The sequence below is a fragment of the Lineus longissimus genome, chromosome 3 (assembly GCF_910592395.1).
Source record: "Lineus longissimus chromosome 3, tnLinLong1.2, whole genome shotgun sequence".
In the NCBI taxonomy this organism is placed as follows: domain Eukaryota; kingdom Metazoa; phylum Nemertea; class Pilidiophora; order Heteronemertea; family Lineidae; genus Lineus; species Lineus longissimus.
Genome location: NC_088310.1, coordinates 20,326,840 through 20,346,279, shown reverse-complemented (window position 1 = coordinate 20,346,279; position 19,440 = coordinate 20,326,840). Strand labels below are relative to the sequence as shown.

The following is a 19,440-nucleotide window of genomic DNA, read 5'->3' as shown; positions in this document are numbered from 1 at the left end:
TCATTGACCTGCACCGCCTGGATGGGCCTTGGTTACTGTCAACAGTGGTGAAATGGCTTCACAGAGGCGATTAAAAACACGCAAAGTAATGAGTCTTCGTGCAAAGACAATGAGGTTAATTACCGTAACATGATACGAGTGTGTTAAGCACGTCTACCAGTCAACATAGATCTCTAAGGTAAGTGAAAATCGATGTCGAACGGGGTGATTTCTTGATACCAACTACCAAGAATCTAAGATTGTCCGTCCATTCCATGCACAATGTGAATGTAGATGCATGGATGCATGCTATGCTTGTATCTGGATGCTGATTCAAGTGCCACTGATTGAAGCAGTGTGAATCACCGAATGCAATCAATGCAAAAATTGAAAGCGCAGCCAACATCACCAGGGCACAGAAAAAGAATACGACCCTCGCAGAGCGACTGACAAGAGCAACAGAGTTTTTAGGCTTTATCGTGTTTCATTTCGCACCGGCGATGAGTAAGTTGTCATGGCCATGGCTGTAAAACTATGTTGTACAGTTTAATAAAACCTTAAGTCTGTCAGGTCTGTCGATAACTAAAGCTAACATCCTTATATTTTTCAGATTTTATCATTCAAATCGCAACCATTCCCAGTAAAAATGCCGATTGCACAGACAAGACTTGAGACCATGCAGGTCTGTAAGCTCCTGCAATGTGTGCGGGAGGAGGACCGAGAGCAGATCGAAAAACTCACCCTGAATGGCGTACCTCATCTTATAAACTACAACGAACCAACTGAAGGGGACACTGCTCTCAATATAGCTGCCTGCGCCAACAACGACTCCATGATTCAGTTCCTTCTTGATCTTGGTGCTCACCCAGACGTCATGGACTTCAAAGGGCGATCTTCGGTGATGAGGGCTGCAGAATATGGCCATATTCAGTGCCTGGAGGTGTTAGCAAAGTCTGGTGCTGATATGAAACTCTCAGATTTGGAAGGAAAGGGTTAGTATTGAAGCTCCAGAAACTTAGGGTAACTGTACTGTTGTACTGGTAGAGTAACATGTACTGTGAGTGCAGGATGTAGTGCTCTGTGTGTGTTAAGTCCTTCAATCATAGACATTCAATACTGTCATAACAGTGATAGGTATTTCATAAATGAATTGTTGATGAGTTATGTTTTAAAAGATGTGATTTCCTATTGCAGGTGTCATCTTCTTCTGTATTTCTCCGACACAAAGACATGCCAAATGCCTCGAAATAGCTCTCCAACACGGAGCCGAAGTCAACAACAAAAACAAGTCAGGAAAACCGGTCTTCTTTGTTGCCTGTGAGACTGCGATGGACAATCAAGATTCATGTGTCCAGCTACTTGAAAAGGGAGCTGACCCAAATGCAATCCATGAGGTAGATATATCAGTAAAAAGATTTGGCAGCTGAAGCTGAAACTACATGTACTGACCATTAATGATGTCAACTAGAAACTACTGTCAGAGTTATGCTATAATACCTACACAAACGAAGATGCTCTCTTACTATCAAAAGGCAAGTCTTCAAGGGGTCCTTAGTAAAGACAGGCAAGACTTGGGGATGACATGAATGATGAATGTCTAATTCGTCTCAAATTTCTGAGATTCTCTTTTCCTACTCTTTTCCCAGGCTACTGGTCGAACACCCTTGATGGTAGCTTCGCAGAGTGGTAGTGTTATAGTTGTGCGGGCAATCCTGGAACGAGGTGGAGACGTGAACGCGCTGGACCGCAAGGGTGCCCACGCTGCCCATTATGCTGCTAAAGGTGGATTCTTTGACGTCCTTTGCTGCCTTGCTGGTCATGGTGCCAATTTTGACCAGGTTGATGATAAAGGCAATACGCCAATCCACTTCGCTGCTGATGGCCATGCCCTATGCTGTCGATTTATGGGACAGAGAGGTTAGTTTATTATTGTCTTCTTCCACTATGTTAAAGACTTTATGGGCAAAAGAATGAATAATTTGTTGCAAGTTTTTGCTAAAGGTTGTGTTTATGAAATTCTTCCGAATAAAGAAATTTTGTGCTCTTGCAGGTGGCAACCCGAAGCCAAAAAATGATGACGGTTTTGTAGCAAAAGTAATTGCCAAGGACAATGGGCACAAGGACTGTCTGAAAGAATTGAAAAAAGCTGAACGAAACCATGGGAAAATCGGCAAGAACAATGAACCATGGGCAATTGCATTGTATGATTGGAGCGTGGAGAAATCAAAGGCCCTTCTGGAGTTGTGTCAAAAGTTTGATCCAGATGCCAATGGTTACTTGCCCAAAGACGATTTTGAGGAGTGCCTTAGGAATTTGGGGGCACCGCTGAATGATGATGCATTGAAAAAAGTCTTGCCGCTTCATGATAAGAATAAGGATGGGAATGTGGATTACAAGGACTTCTTGACGGGGAAAAAATATGTGAACAAACTGTACCTCATGAGTGCCTACGAGGGGAAGAAAAAGAAAAAGAAGGGTGGGAAAGGAAAAAAGAAAAAGGGGAAGACAAAATTGCCAATGCCGATATGTATCATGGATGAGGGTCCACGAACTCCCGGGGGTGGTCCACCAGAAACATTCATTGAGCGCCACCTACATTTCACTGACACTGGTCGCTTCGACCGAGATGAACCTCCTGAGCATCCGTTGCAGGACGATTCTGCATGGTATCTTCATCATCCGGACAAAGCGTACATCAACATAAATGATTCTGCGAAGAATGGTGACCTCGATTCGTTGAAGCAGGCGCTGAATAAAGGAACACATGTGGATACGCGAGATAAATACTACAAGACACCGCTGATGGCGTCCTGCTCTGTTGGATGTATCGACTCTGTGAGATATCTTCTCGAAGCTGGGTAAGTGCAGCAGTGTATTGTTTCATCATCGTGGCTCCTCTGACGAGTGCAGTCATTTCGTCAAAAGCTGCCTCCTATAAGTTCTAGCTCTGGTGTAGGACACATGACCATCCTTTTCTTCGGTAGAGGTCAAGAAAATGTTTTTAGTATTTGAAGTGGAGTGTCTCAGTGTCTGTTTATACTCAAGAATTCGCATGCCTGGTAAAGCTTTGCCTCACATATTCATATGTGTCTTCCTCGAATGAAAACAAACAAATACTTCGAATAAATATGTGCCGTCTTCTTCTCTACAGGGCTACAGTGAATGCGAGAGATAACTTCAAATGGACACCGCTGCATCATGCCTGTCATGCTGGGCAGCTTGATATCGCGGAACTGTTACTGGAACGTGGAGCAGAACTCGATGCAGCGGCGATGAATGGCGGTACACCTCTGATGAGGGCGATTGAGAGCTCCAGGATAGACCTTGTGCAGTACTTGATCAACCGAGGAGCTAAGTTACAGATTGAGAATAGAAAAGGTATTAATCAGTATATTTTACTACTCTTACTCTACTGGATATTGGCCTGGTGACCTCTTCCACTTTCCTGGTTTAGTACAGGATGGAATGTAAACAAATTGCACCAGTTCTAAGATTCTAAATCAAGTCTATCTGTACATCCATCGCTTTGCCTGAATACTTCAGTATTGAAGATTTCTGTCTATAACTGGTGGCTCCTAATATCTGTTATTGGCATGATTTTGCAGCATTTCATGTCAAGTTAACTTACGTTGTGTTTTCTATCCAGGTCACAACCCTCTTGACGTTGCCATGGCCTATGCTGATCCCAGGGTACTAGATGCCGTTCAGGAGAAGTGGGACACCTTACCCAAGATAAATGAGAAAGGCAAGGGCAAGGGCAAAGGAGGGAAGAAAGGTGGTGGTGGTGCCAAGCGACCCAAGTCGAGCACCAGCGACAATAAGATGGATTTGGTGAGTCCATGTAGGCATGATTATTATTACTTATTAGTGGTGGTTTAGTGCTGCACTAGGCTAGGAATGCCTTTTTCTAAACCCTACTAATTAACAACAGAAGCCTCAGGATTCCCAATGGAGTAGGTATCTTGGTCCAAAAACGAACTAGATTTGGGTACATACGCTAATTGTTTTGTTATTTCCACCATACAAAAACAATGAGAGCAGTTGCACAGACCATAATTGTGGCCCTGAAGTATTCACTAAAGCTGTACATATTTTTATTGAGTGGGTGTTTGGGGGAGGTAGACCAAATGCATTTTGTGCTAGCAAAGCATGCTGATTTAGCAAAAAGCTTTTGGAAAGTTTCAGTATAAGAATGAAAAGTCTCTCGTGATAATAGGCTACAGGCTATACGATTATCATAGCTGGTGAAGTTCCTTACGACTCTCAGTCTTACTCTGGTTTTTAGCGAACAGTTGGAAAGAAATATCTTTATTTTATGCTCTGTGATTCAAAGTGTATTTAAGTGAATTCAAGAAGCAACGACACAATCATACATGCATACTTTTTTAGCTCAGTACTGCTAACACATTCCCTTTGACAGTCAATGTATTAGTTGGGTCAATAAAAACGTCTCAAACTTTCAAATATTTCAAGAATGAGGAGTCAATGTTTTTGAAATTTAGTTACGGAATGACAGGTTTGCTATCTAATAGCAGTAAAAATTGTCTGGTCAAAGCAGGCTAATGACATCACCAAGCTCAAAATAAACATTTTAAAATGATACGGTAATTAAAAGTGGCATAAATTTTTTCCAGTAATCAATCTGTAAACCCTACGGAGGTGAGGATGTAGAATAGAATTTGTACATTTTTTACACCTTGCATCGGACAGGTTTCCTGCTATATAATGCCATTACATGCAGATAGCAATTTTTGATAACACAGCTAAGTGACTGTAAATCTGCTTCGTTTAGATGACATCTTAGTGCTGCAGCCAATTAGATAATGAGTTTTGATTAGTTTCTTTGTAGGTGTGAATGCAGTTTAAATGTAGGGCCTACACGGAGAGTCATTCTTATAATCTTATTATTCATGAAGTTGAAATTTTCGAAGATTCCATGTGATGGTTAATAAAATAATAGTAAATGGGTGTTAAAGAGACGTTATTGGCCCATCTGATATTATCCTCAACTCTTCAATTTCTTCCTTCCATTTTCCCTACCCTTTGTGTCTTCTGGCCCAATCAAGAGTTAACATTCACAAATCACGTGATCTCCTCATTCTGAATCTGTGTTCAATGAGTTGTGTGCGTTTTAATCCCTGAAGCTTCAAAATCCTTTGCTTTGTGCTGACTTCTATGCTTCTGAACCTCAAGAGTTGGCCTGAGTGTGAATATTGCTAGTATGAGTGGTAGAAGTAGTAGAAGTGTTTACAGTTTAGACATTAAATGCATCTTTAGAATTTCAGTGGGTCGAGCAAAACCAAGGCCGTATCTAACTTTTTGGTCCGGGGAGGGGGCGCACTGGCCCTTCCCACCAAATACACCCTTAACCCCACAGTATCTATTGTAAAGCTTAAAATAGAGGGAAATCCTCTCCATCTACGAGTTGCGAGGAGAACTTCTAAGTGGACTGTAATTTCTGATAATCTTACCTTTCATAAAAAAATGTATTATATTGATTCTGACTACATTCCTGCAGTGGTTGGCGACGATAGCTCAGATGACAATGACTACAACTTTCATCCTGCAATGAAAGTTTGGTTCAAAACATCTCGTCCCAACTCAAGGGTCCGGTAGGCAGTCTAACTCTCTAACTTCACCAGCATCTAATGCACCAAAGTCATGTTCGATGATTCTCACAATAGCGTGCTAGTCTTACTTGTCACATTCGGTTTCAAGCACAATTTGATATTTGGAAAAAACACTTTAACAATATAGCACCTGGGCTTTGTTGTTCAACCTGGCTGGGTTGTTCAGCCTGGCCTGGTTGTTCAGCCTCCCTGGCTGGGTTGTTCAGCCTCCCTGACTGGGTTGTTCACCTTGGCTGAGTCGCTCACCTTGGCTGGATTGTTCACCTGGGCTGGATTGTTCACCTTGGCTGAGTCGCTCACCTGGGCTGGATTGTTCACCTGGGCTGGATTGTTCACCTTGGCTGGGTCATTCACCTGGGCTGGATTGTTCATGATGAAACACTATTGTCTATATAGCATGGTTGTTGATGCGAGTTTCTCTTATCATGTATTAAAAATACCATCACCTTTTAGAATCCCTCTAAATTTTCTTGCTGCTGAGACATGCACAGGACTCACTTTTAAAAGTCATCACAGCTTGTCTTGATCCTACAACGTTTTATTGATTGAGTCCACTGGACTCATATTTGCTTGTGCATGATGTGCCATTCAATTTCAAGTACCTTTGCATCCACAGTTGCAGTGCTTTCAGATAGATCCCTGGCTAATAGTGAGAGATATTGTAATGACTAGTTTATAGTTTATATCTAAAGCCTCCCTAAGCCCTCTGGCTTTCCTCAATTTACAATCAAAGCTATTCTTAAAATGTCTCGTATATCTCCTTACAGCCCCCGGTTCAGACCTATAGAGCCTCTAGTCCTAGCGATGATATGTCTGCCCATCCAAGGAAAGGTTCCATCCTACGTGCAGCCTCAGCTCTAGCTGGAGGCATTGAGGAGCGAGAGGACATCACATACGTACCACTCAAGGCGTGGACTCAGCAGCCAAATACTGAAGACTTGATTGCGAAGAAGCAAGTTTGTCGCGAACGATTCACATTCGAAGTTGACTTCCCTGCTGAGTTCAAGATGCCATTCAATAAGAACATTTGTCAGAAGGTGGAGGTATTCGGTGGGTTGGACGATGACTGATTATGTGATTGCAGTGTACACACAACGAGACCGAGTGTGTATCGTCTAGGGTTACAGTTGATGCTAATTATGAGCAGAGGTTCTGAGTTGGCAGGAACTTTAGTGAGATTTATGGTCACCCACATGGTCTTGGTTTCTAGCCTCTATTGGATGATTTCCTTGACTTGTCTTTTGGAAATGTGCCTTGCCCGAGTGCAAGAGGGTCCAGAGAAGAGCCAAGCCGGTGACTGTTAGTTCTGTGGGAACATCATGAAGGTACATTCGCTGACAGGAAATGTACATTCGCTGACAGGAAATGCTAGTTGGCAATGTCTTTCTATCGGTTGTTAGAATGTAGGATGCATTCATTGTTACTGGTGGACCAATAATAAACCACACCAGAATCAATTGTAAACACCTATTTCATCTGTGATAATTCAATATATGGAACTTTCTAGGTTGGCGACTGCAGGTTGGTTTTGACATCAAATGCCAAAAGTGATCGAAGAACACTAATAGAGAGACAACTTGGCAAATTAGGTTTTAAGAAAGGGATGGGGAGGATAACGTATGTCGCACCCTTTGACGCACATTATTTTTATTGCTGAAAATGCACCATAACAGATCACATTGGAAGGATGTCAAGCCTGCTGCTTCAGAACATATACTTGTTTATTATGTAGTCTCTCTATTGGTGTATTATACACTGTTTTTAGCTTCTGTGCTTGTTGTACAGATGGGGATAAAAACTTGCAGCCAGACAAAACTATATTAGTATTTTAGGAAAAACACCCAAAATGTGCTTGTCATTATTTGAAACGCACCAGGGAAGATGTCCATAGACCAAAGTCCAGTTTTGTAATTACATGTACATAGTATTTCTGTAAATTCCCTAAGATGTTGTCATTTAGACTTCAATGCATATAGACGTCTATTTTGTTAATGTTGTAAATAGCAAAGCCATTCTGAATCTGACTCTATTTTATAGAAATCTTTATCATGATTACTCTTGGCAAATATCATATGCTATGTTTTATTTATGTTTTTGTCAATTTGTGGAATAAATGACATAAGAAAATTGCTGTCATTATTGTTTGTTTATAAGTAGACCTACTCTGAACTCATAAATCTGAGTCATTCACATGTTCCTTTCCTTGTGCAGGTAGAGGTACCACATGAAGATACCTTGCACCCAGGATGATTTATGAAATGTTGCATTCTGCTGATTTCGTCTCAATATTGTCTGGTACAATGAGTATTTTTCTCCAAAGTTGAAAATAGTGGTTAATCAGTTTATGAATAACCCACTAGATGGCTTTCTGGTTGCCAATTATTGGTGTTGTCCGACCTGGACCACACAGGCTTCAGCAATGAATGAGTTGATCTTCCCTAAATTAATAACACGATACAGCCTTTAATTGTACACCAGAGAAACTTTATTGAATAGAGTACAATGGAACATCCGATAGCTAACACCTCTCTAGTAAGGACACTAGTTGTGGTCCCAAAGTGGTTGTTTCCATTCAATTTGACCTCTGTAATCAGGACCCCTCTCTATTAAAGACATTACTTGTCAGTCATGAGGATGTCCTTAATAGAGAGGTTCTACTCTTCATTAATTAAGACTGAATATTGTATTTTTTTGTACAGGTGGGATAAAATCTTATATACACAACAGCAACAAATGTGTTTACGAATATAAACTACCTCTCTTCCGTACAGTTTATCTACAGTTTATGTACATGCACTTTAAACAAGGTGAAGCCATCTACACAAAGGGAAGCCATATCTTTACATCTTCACAAAGGAAAGCCATCTTTACATCTGCACAAAGCCATATCTTTAATCGGCCCAAAGAAAGCCATATCTTAACATCTATCATAAAATGCTATTTCAGTAATTTCAATACAGACAGTCACTTGGGAGGTAAATACTGTAACCTTTGGAAGGGCGGGGAACAGTGCACCTTTAGCAAAAACATTCTCAAAAACATAAGCGGCATTGCTTCCGTAACCTCCGCGCGCGTTGTCTGGAAGCTTAGCAATGTCAATACATTGAGGGTCAAGATGTCTCAAAAAGGACTGACACAGACCCCACTTCGAGGATAGGTATTTGACGTTTTTAAAGAATTGCCATTAAACATACTGATAATCTCAAACTTCCCTGAGTTTTTTTGAAAATATTTGGGAGTTTCACAGAAGCAATCAATTTGTAAATAATAACAGATACTGCATATTCGATTTCTTGTCCCGTCTTTTGCCTGTTTCTTTCGAAGTCCAGAGGCCAAAAGGGTTGTCGATTTAAAAACGGCTACATCATGTAGAAGTGAAAAATTAACTTTAGTTGGCAGCTAACGGTCGCAAGCGCATCAGTACTCCTTCGTCGGCAAGTGACGTCATGATGTTCTCATCTGCTACTGTCGAGGTCATAATATTTTCATTCACAGTCTCTCTCGGCCTGTCAACACTGCCTGGCCCGTCCTGTTCTCTTAGAACCAATTCTTGCCTCTCTGATATCGATCCCGTAGCCCTATGACTGTCTTCAGTACAGGGAACCTGGTCGGTTGTGCCCTCCACCCGGGGTACTTCTCTCGCAAAGAAAACAGGTCACCTCCCCCTTGGGACGTAATGTGGCAATCTGCTCCGCTTCTAATGACTGGTCGCTATCTAACACGAAATCGAATTCCCGGATGAACTTTGACAAGATGATCTTGGCTTCGAGCTGAAGTGAGAAAAAACAAAGTTTTGTAATAATTATGGACGACACTCATCCGCAGTGGTTTTCAAAGTGCAGGTAATCTGTGACAGCATCTGCCGAGAATGTTACTGCAGAGCCATCGCGTGACGGCAGGCTACAGGAAAATTCATGGGGTCTCATTGCAAAATTCATTATACAAACTGGCCAAGCATGATTGTCAAAGTTGTTGGTGAATATGTCCACGGACAGAAGCTATGTCTGGCAAAAAATACCAGATTCCCCTACCTGCGCAAACTGCTGTCCTACGCAATTTCGGTGTCCAATTGAAAAAGGGTAACAGGCGTACAGACTTGGTCTGAAAGTGTAAGAAGTTTATTTTCAGTGAAGTACATGTACATCGGCTATTCCTTTTATCACGTCAATTAGGGATTCACTTGCTATTGTATTGAGCAAAGCGGAATCACCGGGTCGATTGCTCCTGAATATTCCATCAGCCACGACAGATTGTCAATTCATGAGCAACTTTTCGCACATCAGTAGGAATTGAAGCTGGGCATCAAATAACTAACTTTCATTGATGGACCAGCACCAACCCACTCGCTACACTCCCAGCAAGTACCTATACAACGTAGATTGGTCTCCATGTCAGACCGGTAATAGCATGTGTGGATCAAGAAAAAGGACAACCCCTTCTCCATACATGTGCCCGTCTTTGTACTCATCTTTTAACGAGCCGCGCTAAATGCCTCACCTTATTTCGTTGTTTGGGTTAAACCTCTCAGGATCGAAAGTTGTGTGATCAGGAAAGAACTGTTCCAACCTCGAGCTGATGTAAGTGCTCAGCTGAAACAAGGAAATGACCAATTAAACATGCTGACTTGATAAGACATCGCATTCAACAGCCATGCTCGAGAAAAGATAAGACACCGCGTTCAACAGCCATGCGTTGTTCACGGCAATGATCAACCGTTGGGCGACCGAGTGAAATGGCGTGACCATAGCAAGCAATGTTCCATGATACGTGAACGATAAAGCACATTGTCTCTGAACTGTAGTACAGCAAGGACGTATCTGCCCCGAGTGCCATCTTTCCTTGATGATGCCACTTACCAAAACTGTTGTCCCTGACGGCATAGTGTAACCACCAATGTCCTGCGTTTGCAGTGTCTTACGAAACGTCATGGGAGACGGCGGGTAGAGACGTAAACTCTCTCTGAGCACCATATTCATGTATTCCAGTTTGGAAACGTCTTCGTATGTTATGACTTCCTTGTCTCCAATCTGTTCTTGGACTTCTTCTCTTAACCTGAACAGAAATAAAGATGTTAGATAAAGACAGTTATTTACAGAACACGTCCTTTCTCGTTTTGAGTCGACTTCTCAGTTCAAGGTCATTCTAAGAACCCATGCAACAACGGATAAGAAAGGACGGAGGAGCAGGAGAGGAGTACTACAATATAGTATACCTTTCAAGGACGTCGGGGTGTCGGCCAAGCTCCATCACGGTGAAGGAGAGAGTTATGGCTGTTGTCTCTTGTCCTGTGAGGGAGGAGAGAACAGAAATATGTAGTCTTGTTTTGCTGTGCTTCAGAAAGGACGCATTGGTGAATTCATTTAAGTTGGCCTGTGTGGACTTCTTGCTTTAGACGACGCTCTCCATAGCGGCTATTTACAGCTATCGGATCCCGTATTTTGTTGTTGTCTAAAGTTATACGTGGCTGCATTTGGGAATAATTGAACCTTGATGGGCCAAAATGGGAAGTGGTACCCTGTAACTTTTGATTAAATGTGCCTTTAGAAAAAAAAGAAAAATGCTTTACCTGCTATGAAAAACGTAACAAAATCGTCCAGCAATGCCTCAAGATCAAATCCCTTGTCAGTTTCTGGAAATATAAAAAAATCCCTAAATTAAATCTGAGATACGTTCTAAAAACTGGTAATGAAATATGGATCCACCCTGAAGGAATGTCTGGATTCCAACAACTTGACCCATTAATTATTGAAACCTTATATTGAATTAGAACAGTATCGAAAAATAACGCCAAGACACAAACAAGAATAAAGTGGTTTGCGGTCGTGATGATTTTTTAACTTCGCTGACCTTTTGATGTGAACATAACCCGTTTATGTGAGATACCGTCGCAAACTATAAGAACTGGTACACCGACTGAACTATTCAAACTATTTAAAGAAATGTACTTTGTGAAGTCATCGGCATGGTTATTGGTATGTCTTTCAATACTATTGTAATAAAAGTTGTCATTCCGAATGAAATTGGTCAATTCCTTAATTTTGCGTTAAACAAAAGTGCCGAATCAGGGCACGCAGATCGATTCATTAGACTATAACGCTATCTCCCTTTTTTTAAAACATTGTATTGCATAATTGAATTATTTCATGCACAATATATATAAATTTGTAATGACAACTCTTCTCGTCCGTATTCTGGTAACTATTTTTCTGTCCAAATCAAAACAAACTTTCAATATATACCGACATCTCTTAGATTAGTTGTCACGTACCTGCCGCTTTGATAGCAAGTGTGAGCACATCAACCGGACAATCTTCGCCCGCTTCAAGCTGCCGTATCCTCTCCTGGAAACACCGCTGGCCTGTATCCCGGAGAAACCGGATCGCTTGCCGTACATCTTTGTGGAAGCTTCTCAAAAAGGGGTTAATCTGCAATGGGGTGCTTTATTACTGAGGTTTAGCACCCATAAGTTTTGGCCTCGTTCAATTTAACATTTGGTGTATATATCGGAAGACGCTCGTGAAGGTAAAACGAGCGGCAGAAGAGGTTTTTCTACTTTGATTTTGCATTTTGGATGCGATCCTGGAATTCTGGGCAGAATTGTATATATACTGTAGGATACAGAGACAACTTATCGTGAATTGCACCTCAACATTTAAGAGGTAAGCTTCCCTCGCCTTTCTTGTATTGCGGTGGAGAGGTATCACTACCGAACTGTTGCCGTACAATTTGATTCACCGTGGCAACATGGCAAGGTCATACAATATCTCCCTTTCGTGTTTTAGACCTGCGCGTCGCAAACGTGATCACTGCGTTGTTACGTTGTTACGACTCCATTGGAGCCGACAAGCTCTCAGTGCATTTTTATATTATGTACATCAGCAGTATATATTTTACATACCCCGGAAAGTGGGTTCTTGGTGTACTCCGAGAAGCCCTCCATGGCAGTATGGATGGCATTCGGGAACGGACTGCACTCATTGTGCAGCGAATCCACGTCCATACCAAACGCAACCTGAGGAGAAAACAAAGAATAGTTTTCTTTCAATATCAAGAGGCTGTACAAAACTAGGGTTTTTATCCGACCATCTGGCGAATGGGTAATTACATGTATCTGTTGCGGCAGGCCTCCAGGGCATTCATATCGGGCTGGTGATAGACCTCCCGCTATAGTATATTTGAGTGGAGACAAAGTACAAGTCGTTCTCTTGACTAATTGATAAACAAAATGTAAAATTCATTAATCATGTTTATTAATTTGTCATCAGCGGTACGGAGGGTCAAGTTTCACAAACAAATCAAAATCAAATTAAAAAAACATCGATATTTCTCATTTGACAAGTTGTTTTGACAAGCCACTGACCTGGCCCATTTATCACGGCATGATGGACTCGGCTTATAACTGACTGAATTTCAGTGATTCAGGGACTTCAAAATTCCAATTTCAAGGACAAAGTACTCCGATAATGTCAAGACTTTTTTAAACTTGCATAACAAAGAAAACTCATTGCAGAGAAATCCAGATTGCTTATCCGTGCAGTCTAACAGTGCATTCATGAATTTTTAAAAAAATAGGTCACTGATCACGAATAGTGTTCATTGCAAACTGCTATATCGATAAGCAACAATTTGCGTTTTCCAGTCGATTACAAGCGCCCGCTAAAGTGCATTTCAATTACCTTGATTCGTCAATGACCTTTTAATCTCGAATTCCACCCACCTAATTCGTGAGATCGACTTTGTTTTGGAAACCGGTAAACACCACTACATTAACAGGTGCCGGGCTATTTTTATTTCGACGTATATAATATTTCTTCTCGTAAAAGTACAATTCGTTTGGAGGTCGAAGAAAAACTTATGTTAAGTAAAAAAGTGCGATCACTGCAGATCTTTTCGCACTTTGACAGCTAACGTTGCCAAATCCTACTTTCAGTGCAACCACACCAAAAGAGGAATTCAAAATCCTTGCAGGTCAGATGCAATTTACGGATTCCTTCCATTTTTCATGTAATCAGATAGCGACCATAACTGAACTTTTGAAAGACAGCTGCCAAGATTGAAGAATAATATTGACCTAGACAAGTCCTTTTATTATTGAGGTTTGATATTAAACGAAAGTGTGCAGTGCGACATTTCCGTAAAGTACATCCACTCAGACACGTTTCTTAATCAGTGAAGTTTGTTTAACCTATGATAATAAGAATGACAAGCGGTTGATATGCAGCGGCTTTTATTTGTCAAGAATGTTTTGACCAAAACCTTCCGGGAGTTCATCACGAGTTAGGCAGGGATCCCCGAACGCTCAAAACTCCCCGACTCAGATAAAACAGCATAGCTAGAGCGGTGAGTTTCACGGAGAACTAGCTCACATGTCAGGCGTTAGTCGAATCAGCGGGTGAAAACCGACGAATATCTCGCTCGGGCGACAAGTCGACGATCGGACGTCAGATTAGTAGCATTGCACGTACTTGGCATTTCGAACCTTTCTATTAAAGCGTACCTTGCCGATGATGTCGAGAGCAGCCCTGTTGAACTGATGCAGCATCTTGACTGGTTTATCCTTACTGGCCATTGACCTAAGTTTGCTCATCAGACGATCCGCTCCCTGGTTGAAATCGTTGATGTGATTCAGGAGTAATCTGGAAGACATGCAGCGTTCCAATCAATTTTCAATGAGTTCCCTTCAAAACCATCACCAAAATACTGACAAATAGAGCTGTTTTGACAATACTACGTCATGGTGGTCACATATAAGCCACGCCAAACCCTCTATCAATGTGGTGAAATATGTTTACATTATGTATAATTCTGATGTTTTGGTATACTCTCCTCATACAGACCAACTCACGGTAAAAATGCCATAGTAAAAAAGGTTATTGGCATGCAATAGGGTGGTTGTGATTCCAGAACTTGTGCGTAAGCGCAGCCAACACCCTATTCTTCTCACCTTCTGTGGAAAGCCGGGGCAATGATTGTCCTTCTGTGAGCCCAGTGGATGAAGTCCGTACTTGTTGCCAAGCCATTACCAAGGAATCTCTCACCAAACAGGTACGATGCCACCTTGTAACTGTCCGGGTCTTTAGGGTGTCCGCCAGTCACCATCAGGTCCTGACAAAGAGAGAGAGGGACATCGTGAGAGTCAAGGAAACAACCAATCGTCTATGATTGGCCTTTTACTACCCATACTCTTGCAACACTTCGGCCTAGAGAATCATAATAAACCCTTTACGCACTTTCGGAACTTCTATAGAAGTACTATCCGGAGGCGGGTAGTGTCCAAAAGTTTATGGTCGGTCAAGATGCTTAAGGATCCTTGTCATCGTCATATGGCGTCATCACTATCAATAGTGAGACTTGCTTATAACTTATTTTGTCGACCACCACATATAGTGTGTGAAACCAGACTGGTGAAACCGAAAGCAAAGCAACATGGCTGGGTTTTTTTCTTTCTACTTACCCTGACTGAGTAAGGATCAACTGTGACCACAAACACACGATGGAGCATGAAAATGGCGATAGTGTCGCCATTTTCTTCAATCCTGAAACACGATCAAGGATTGTGAAAATAAATACGATTTTTTTGTTTGTTACAGAGCTACATGCTCAGAAGTGACAACTTCACTCACTCTATGGGCTCGTAATTCAAGACTTGAAACAATGGAATGTGGCAATTTTTCCATCATCATAATCTCCATCACCAACTGCACTTTGAGTTTGTCATCATTCGTCGTCGTCTTCGACGGAGTATACATTGTGATGAATCAGAGGTTAATGTTCCTTTCCCGGTCCTGCCCTAGCCCGAAGAAGCGAACATAACCCCAGATCGCCTCAGGATGAAGTATTGCCATGACGTGCGATTCCTTGATGAAGTGTTGCGATACAACCACTGAGTTACATTGAACAAAGCGTACAGATTCTATAACACTTATGGTCTTTTAACAGCTTGACTACAAACGGAGGACCAACTTACCACTGACGAAGTATTTCAACGAAGTAGCTGCCTTTCTTGTAACCAGTCAGGATTAATGGGAGGTGACCGAGGATAAAACTGTGGGGGAAAAAGAAACTTACAAAACTATCAAGAAAGATATGTAAAGTACATCGTGTAATTTTTCACTCTGCGCTAATTTGATTGTTTACGCCAGTATTCCCTTTCAGTATAAGCGGAATGATGGTCCCGTGAGATGGGGTGTATTCCAATCTAATTTGAGCGGATTTATAAGTATATTTCAGAAACGAAACGTGCATATTTATATATGTCATTCTGCCAAGTTCGTGAGGAAACGAACAGCACGCGATCAAAAAAATACGGTCAATTCGAGATGAGTTTTCAATTAACCTTCGTATAATACAATAACCGGGTAAAAAAATAAATTGGATTTTTAATTCGTGGCAAATCGACCGCAATCAGTATTGTTGATCGACCCTGAGTTTTTTTGGCGATAAGTGCCGGTGGTGCTGTGCGAAAAAACCCATGGCCTTGATTCCAGGAAGCCCTAAAGTACATTTCTCCAGCTATGATGACCTTAGCATACTTTGATCTGATGAGTTGGACCCCGATAAAAGCCAACGTCATAGCCACGGTCTTTTTTTAGTAAACGTATTAGTATTATAACAGTGAATCATCTTACATGTAGGTCATCGTTAGCCGCGCTATGTAACATCATGTATACACGTACTTTTCGTATTTTGTCGCCAAAAATGCTGTGTTCGGAAACGGTTCATCGTGTGTTTGACTCGTGTGTATATATATTTTGAGTCAACAAGTATTTGAATCATCCTTATGCTAATCTTACGCATACTTTCAAAAATAGCGCGATAAGGCAAAACTGCGAAGACCAGAGTTCAACCCACAAGACACAGTGAAAGCTATGTCCTTTAAGCAACAATAATATCATCATCGGTCTGAAGAAGATTTATTTAACGACAGCATATCTTTCTAAACATACAAATTATACTGCTTGAGATGTATTGAGGGCCAACTTAACTGATAGTTAAACGGCAGCAATAAAATGGTTCGGTTGTCAAGAAGAGAATGCCTGCGTTATTTATTTGGTGACGACGCCAAATTAAACACGGCAATGAATAAACTATCGTTTCCTACTGACAGGTTTGACAAATCTTTTAAATACTTTTAAAATCGTATATTCATATACTAACATTTTATACAGCGATGGGTGTCTTATCACAGGTTTTATTTAAGGAAAGCCCAAAGACACACTTTGACAAAAGGTTCATTGGGAATTAAAGATGCATGCTAAAAATACTTTTTGTTTCCCCTTAAAAATTTTAATGAAACAAAAACTTATTCGATGCCGCCGAATGTCATGCTGAAAATATGAGAGCTGAGCGTCAGGACATTATTAGCTCTGTAAACAACATTGGACGATTGTAATGTGAGTAGGAGGAAACCAGAGACCTCGGAGGAACTACGGTGTCGAAGAGAGTCGCCCTCTTTAGTGAACAAGCGACCATGACTGCTGCCTCCCGGAAGTCGAGTCCATTGATCGTATTTGGTCACGCAGGGTTATAAATGCGAATCGGATATTTTTTTTCAATCGGCTTTACCCCGTCTGCACTCAAAATAATATGCACATATGGTTGGCCGCATTTATCGATCACACTTTATATATACTCCTTGGCCCAAAAAATAAAAACCTTGCAGGTGAGGGGAAAAAACGTTGCACGTGTTGCGGTTCAGACGCACTTCAAACTATAGTACGCCTGGTTTATCGTGCCGTTGCGTAAAATATCATTACTCTATCCGCTTTCGCATTCTAGACGTCTTTCTATACATCTGATGATGTAAACGCGGTTTTTACAGGCGTTGCATTAATTTTGTTGATGCAAGTCAATAGCTCGACATTGTAAATGACCACAAAACCTGTGAAAGTGCATGGGTAACTGCGAGGGTTTTCCACTCTTAGTGGAATTACACCCTGGAGCGCCGAGCAATCGCCGAGCGATTTTAGTCGCTGCGACCTGCGACGGAGCCAGACAACATGACGGCCACATTCCAACCGTGAACAATCGTCACACTGTCATGGCTCCGTCGCAAGTCGCCGCGACAAAAATCGCTCGTTTACGCGGATCTTTACTGTCAAAATCGGGGAAAATATGATGAATGATGAATATCTCCCTGGTGACCATTCAGTTTTTTACGGTGTAAAAAACCTCCCAATACAGCCTTTATTTCTATATACCCCTGCATTGGTCTTCTTAGATTTGCATTGATGTAGTTTGATAATTTCACCCTTTCACAAGTGATTTTCAAAAATGTTTATTTGTTGTAACCTTTTGATTTATGCAAAAATTGTTCATCTGACCGTCAAATTGAGATATTTTGATCACAGGACTGACCTGGAATGTCGCGTCTCCAAACCGTCATAAATTTTAGTTAATAATTGCCTTTTCTCATTATGTCAAGTTTCGTTCGCATAAATCTCATACTGACTGGCGAAGTTTCTTTGGCATAGTCCAGGCAAAATTAAGAGTCACAACTATATAAAATGGCCATATACTTATCTGCCGGAAGTTGACTCTTGTTTAGTTTCTATCTGTTTCATACACAATTATTGCTCATCTTCAATTCATTAACACCCGTCAGGCGAAGACTAGTTAAAGGACAGATTAACAGATCGCCTTAAATGTTATCTTTTATGTTTACTTTTCAAATAAAAGAATAAAAGTTTTGGGGGCACATCCTACCTTGCTCTTTTTGGACTTGGAATGTGGGCATACCTCTTGTGCATAATATGAAGAAATATCAAATAAATGATTGAACAAATCGAAACGGTCGCCAAGATGAACACGAGGAACACCATAGCTAGTCCGTAATTAAGAAGCATATCTGCTAACGAAATCATGTCAGTATCTCTCGTTGCATGTCATCCGTGGTCCGTCACACCTTTCCTTCATCTGAGGACTGCATGCCTCCGGCGTCTTCTAATAGCGCGCCCAACCAATGAGGCTTTGAATTCGTGCGCGCGAACACCTCTTTTGATGAATGAGCGGTCACAGGCAATTTGATCTGTATATATATCATAGTTTCAAGAGTGCACCTACCCGAGTTTTTATTGATTATGGTATGTGACCTACTGTCGTTTATTGATTATTATAGGTAAACTAACAGGCAGGCCTTTCGCAAACTCAAACCAATATTCTGTTGTCTTCGTGCCATCTTGCGGTTCCATTTTGTACTTTTAAACTACTTGTTGGCTGATGAAGCTACTCGCGGAAGAGAAGGTATTTTAATTAGCACATAGCATAGGCCCACATTCCAACTTCATCTTGGAGTAAGTATGAATTTAGTGTCGAGTATAGTTTCATGTAAGTCAAATTCCGAACATGATTGAGCGTTGCACTGGTCCATTTTACGCATTACAAACAACCCGGATCGCAGGGAAAAGTAGTTCCGGGTTCCGCAAATAATTGTTAGGCCTAGTTGAAGTGCCGTGAGATGTGAGACGCAGTTTGGAGAAAAAAAGTGGTTCTTCGCGTACAAATGTACTTGCTGTGAAAAAAGGTGTCAACGATGAAGCACCGCCTATACTTCTTACAATATAATGGAAGGCCTTACGCCGATGCAGAAATAGTTCAGAAACAGCTTAATGAAGCAGCCATTTACTATTAATTGCGATTATTTGCACTTTATACCCTGGTTTCAGTTTATACAGAGCTTCGAAGTGCGATACCATAACCCCTGAAACCAAGACGTCCCCTTTTAATGTGTTATAGAAGTTTGTTCAATTCCAAACCACAAATCAGGGCCACGATATGCTTTGACCATATAGTCATGGCATTTTTTTTAATCAAGAGCTTTTTTTTTATTCTA

The 19,440-nt window shown here is 41.3% G+C and overlaps 2 protein-coding genes across 5 annotated transcripts; one reads left to right on the top strand and one right to left on the bottom strand.

Moving 5' to 3' along the window:
* The first annotated feature begins 30 nt into the window (after nucleotides 1-30).
* On the top strand, nucleotides 31-7,730 carry LOC135484169 (ankyrin repeat and EF-hand domain-containing protein 1-like). Of its 4 annotated transcripts, none has more exons than XM_064765367.1 (9): nucleotides 31-178; nucleotides 590-971; nucleotides 1,174-1,373; nucleotides 1,626-1,896; nucleotides 2,030-2,837; nucleotides 3,131-3,357; nucleotides 3,626-3,820; nucleotides 4,614-4,638; nucleotides 6,377-6,505. In XM_064765367.1, exons 2-8 carry the CDS (start codon nucleotides 626-628, stop codon nucleotides 4,625-4,627), a joined length of 2,061 nt encoding a protein of 686 aa, XP_064621437.1. In that variant the 5' UTR covers nucleotides 31-178; nucleotides 590-625; the 3' UTR covers nucleotides 4,628-4,638; nucleotides 6,377-6,505. The 4 variants fall into 4 exon arrangements, with proteins under 4 accessions (XP_064621437.1, XP_064621438.1, XP_064621435.1 ...); XM_064765368.1 differs by having other exon boundaries at nucleotides 3,626-3,810; nucleotides 6,377-6,492; XM_064765365.1 differs by lacking the exon at nucleotides 4,614-4,638 and having other exon boundaries at nucleotides 3,626-3,810; nucleotides 6,377-7,730.
* Nucleotides 7,731-8,092: 362 nt separating this feature from the next.
* LOC135485055 (cholesterol 24-hydroxylase-like) lies at nucleotides 8,093-18,600 on the bottom strand. The gene is made up of 13 exons (XM_064766781.1): nucleotides 18,315-18,600; nucleotides 15,577-15,654; nucleotides 15,064-15,145; nucleotides 14,554-14,714; nucleotides 14,107-14,245; nucleotides 12,508-12,621; nucleotides 11,878-12,034; nucleotides 11,176-11,238; nucleotides 10,822-10,894; nucleotides 10,466-10,661; nucleotides 10,107-10,198; nucleotides 9,641-9,710; nucleotides 8,093-9,379 (listed from the first exon to the last, which is right to left on the bottom strand). Exons 1-13 carry the CDS (start codon nucleotides 18,470-18,472, stop codon nucleotides 9,200-9,202), a joined length of 1,563 nt encoding a protein of 520 aa, XP_064622851.1. The 5' UTR covers nucleotides 18,473-18,600; the 3' UTR covers nucleotides 8,093-9,199.
* Between the last annotated feature and the right edge of the window lie 840 nt (nucleotides 18,601-19,440).

Coding starts and splice junctions, on each gene's coding strand:
- LOC135484169 (XM_064765365.1), top strand. CDS start 626: ATGCCGATTGCACAGACAAGACTTGAGACCATGCAGGTCTGTAAGCTC. Junction 1,897..2,029: donor TCGATTTATGGGACAGAGAG/GTTAGTTTATTA, acceptor GTGCTCTTGCAG/GTGGCAACCCGAAGCCAAAA. Junction 2,838..3,130: donor AGATATCTTCTCGAAGCTGG/GTAAGTGCAGCA, acceptor TCTTCTCTACAG/GGCTACAGTGAATGCGAGAG.
- LOC135485055 (XM_064766781.1), bottom strand. CDS start 18,472: ATGATTTCGTTAGCAGATATGCTTCTTAATTACGGACTAGCTATGGTG. Junction 12,622..14,106: donor CTCTCGACATCATCGGCAAG/GTACGCTTTAAT, acceptor TTTTCTCCTCAG/GTTGCGTTTGGTATGGACGT. Junction 9,380..9,640: donor TAGGACAGCAGTTTGCGCAG/GTAGGGGAATCT, acceptor TTCTCACTTCAG/CTCGAAGCCAAGATCATCTT.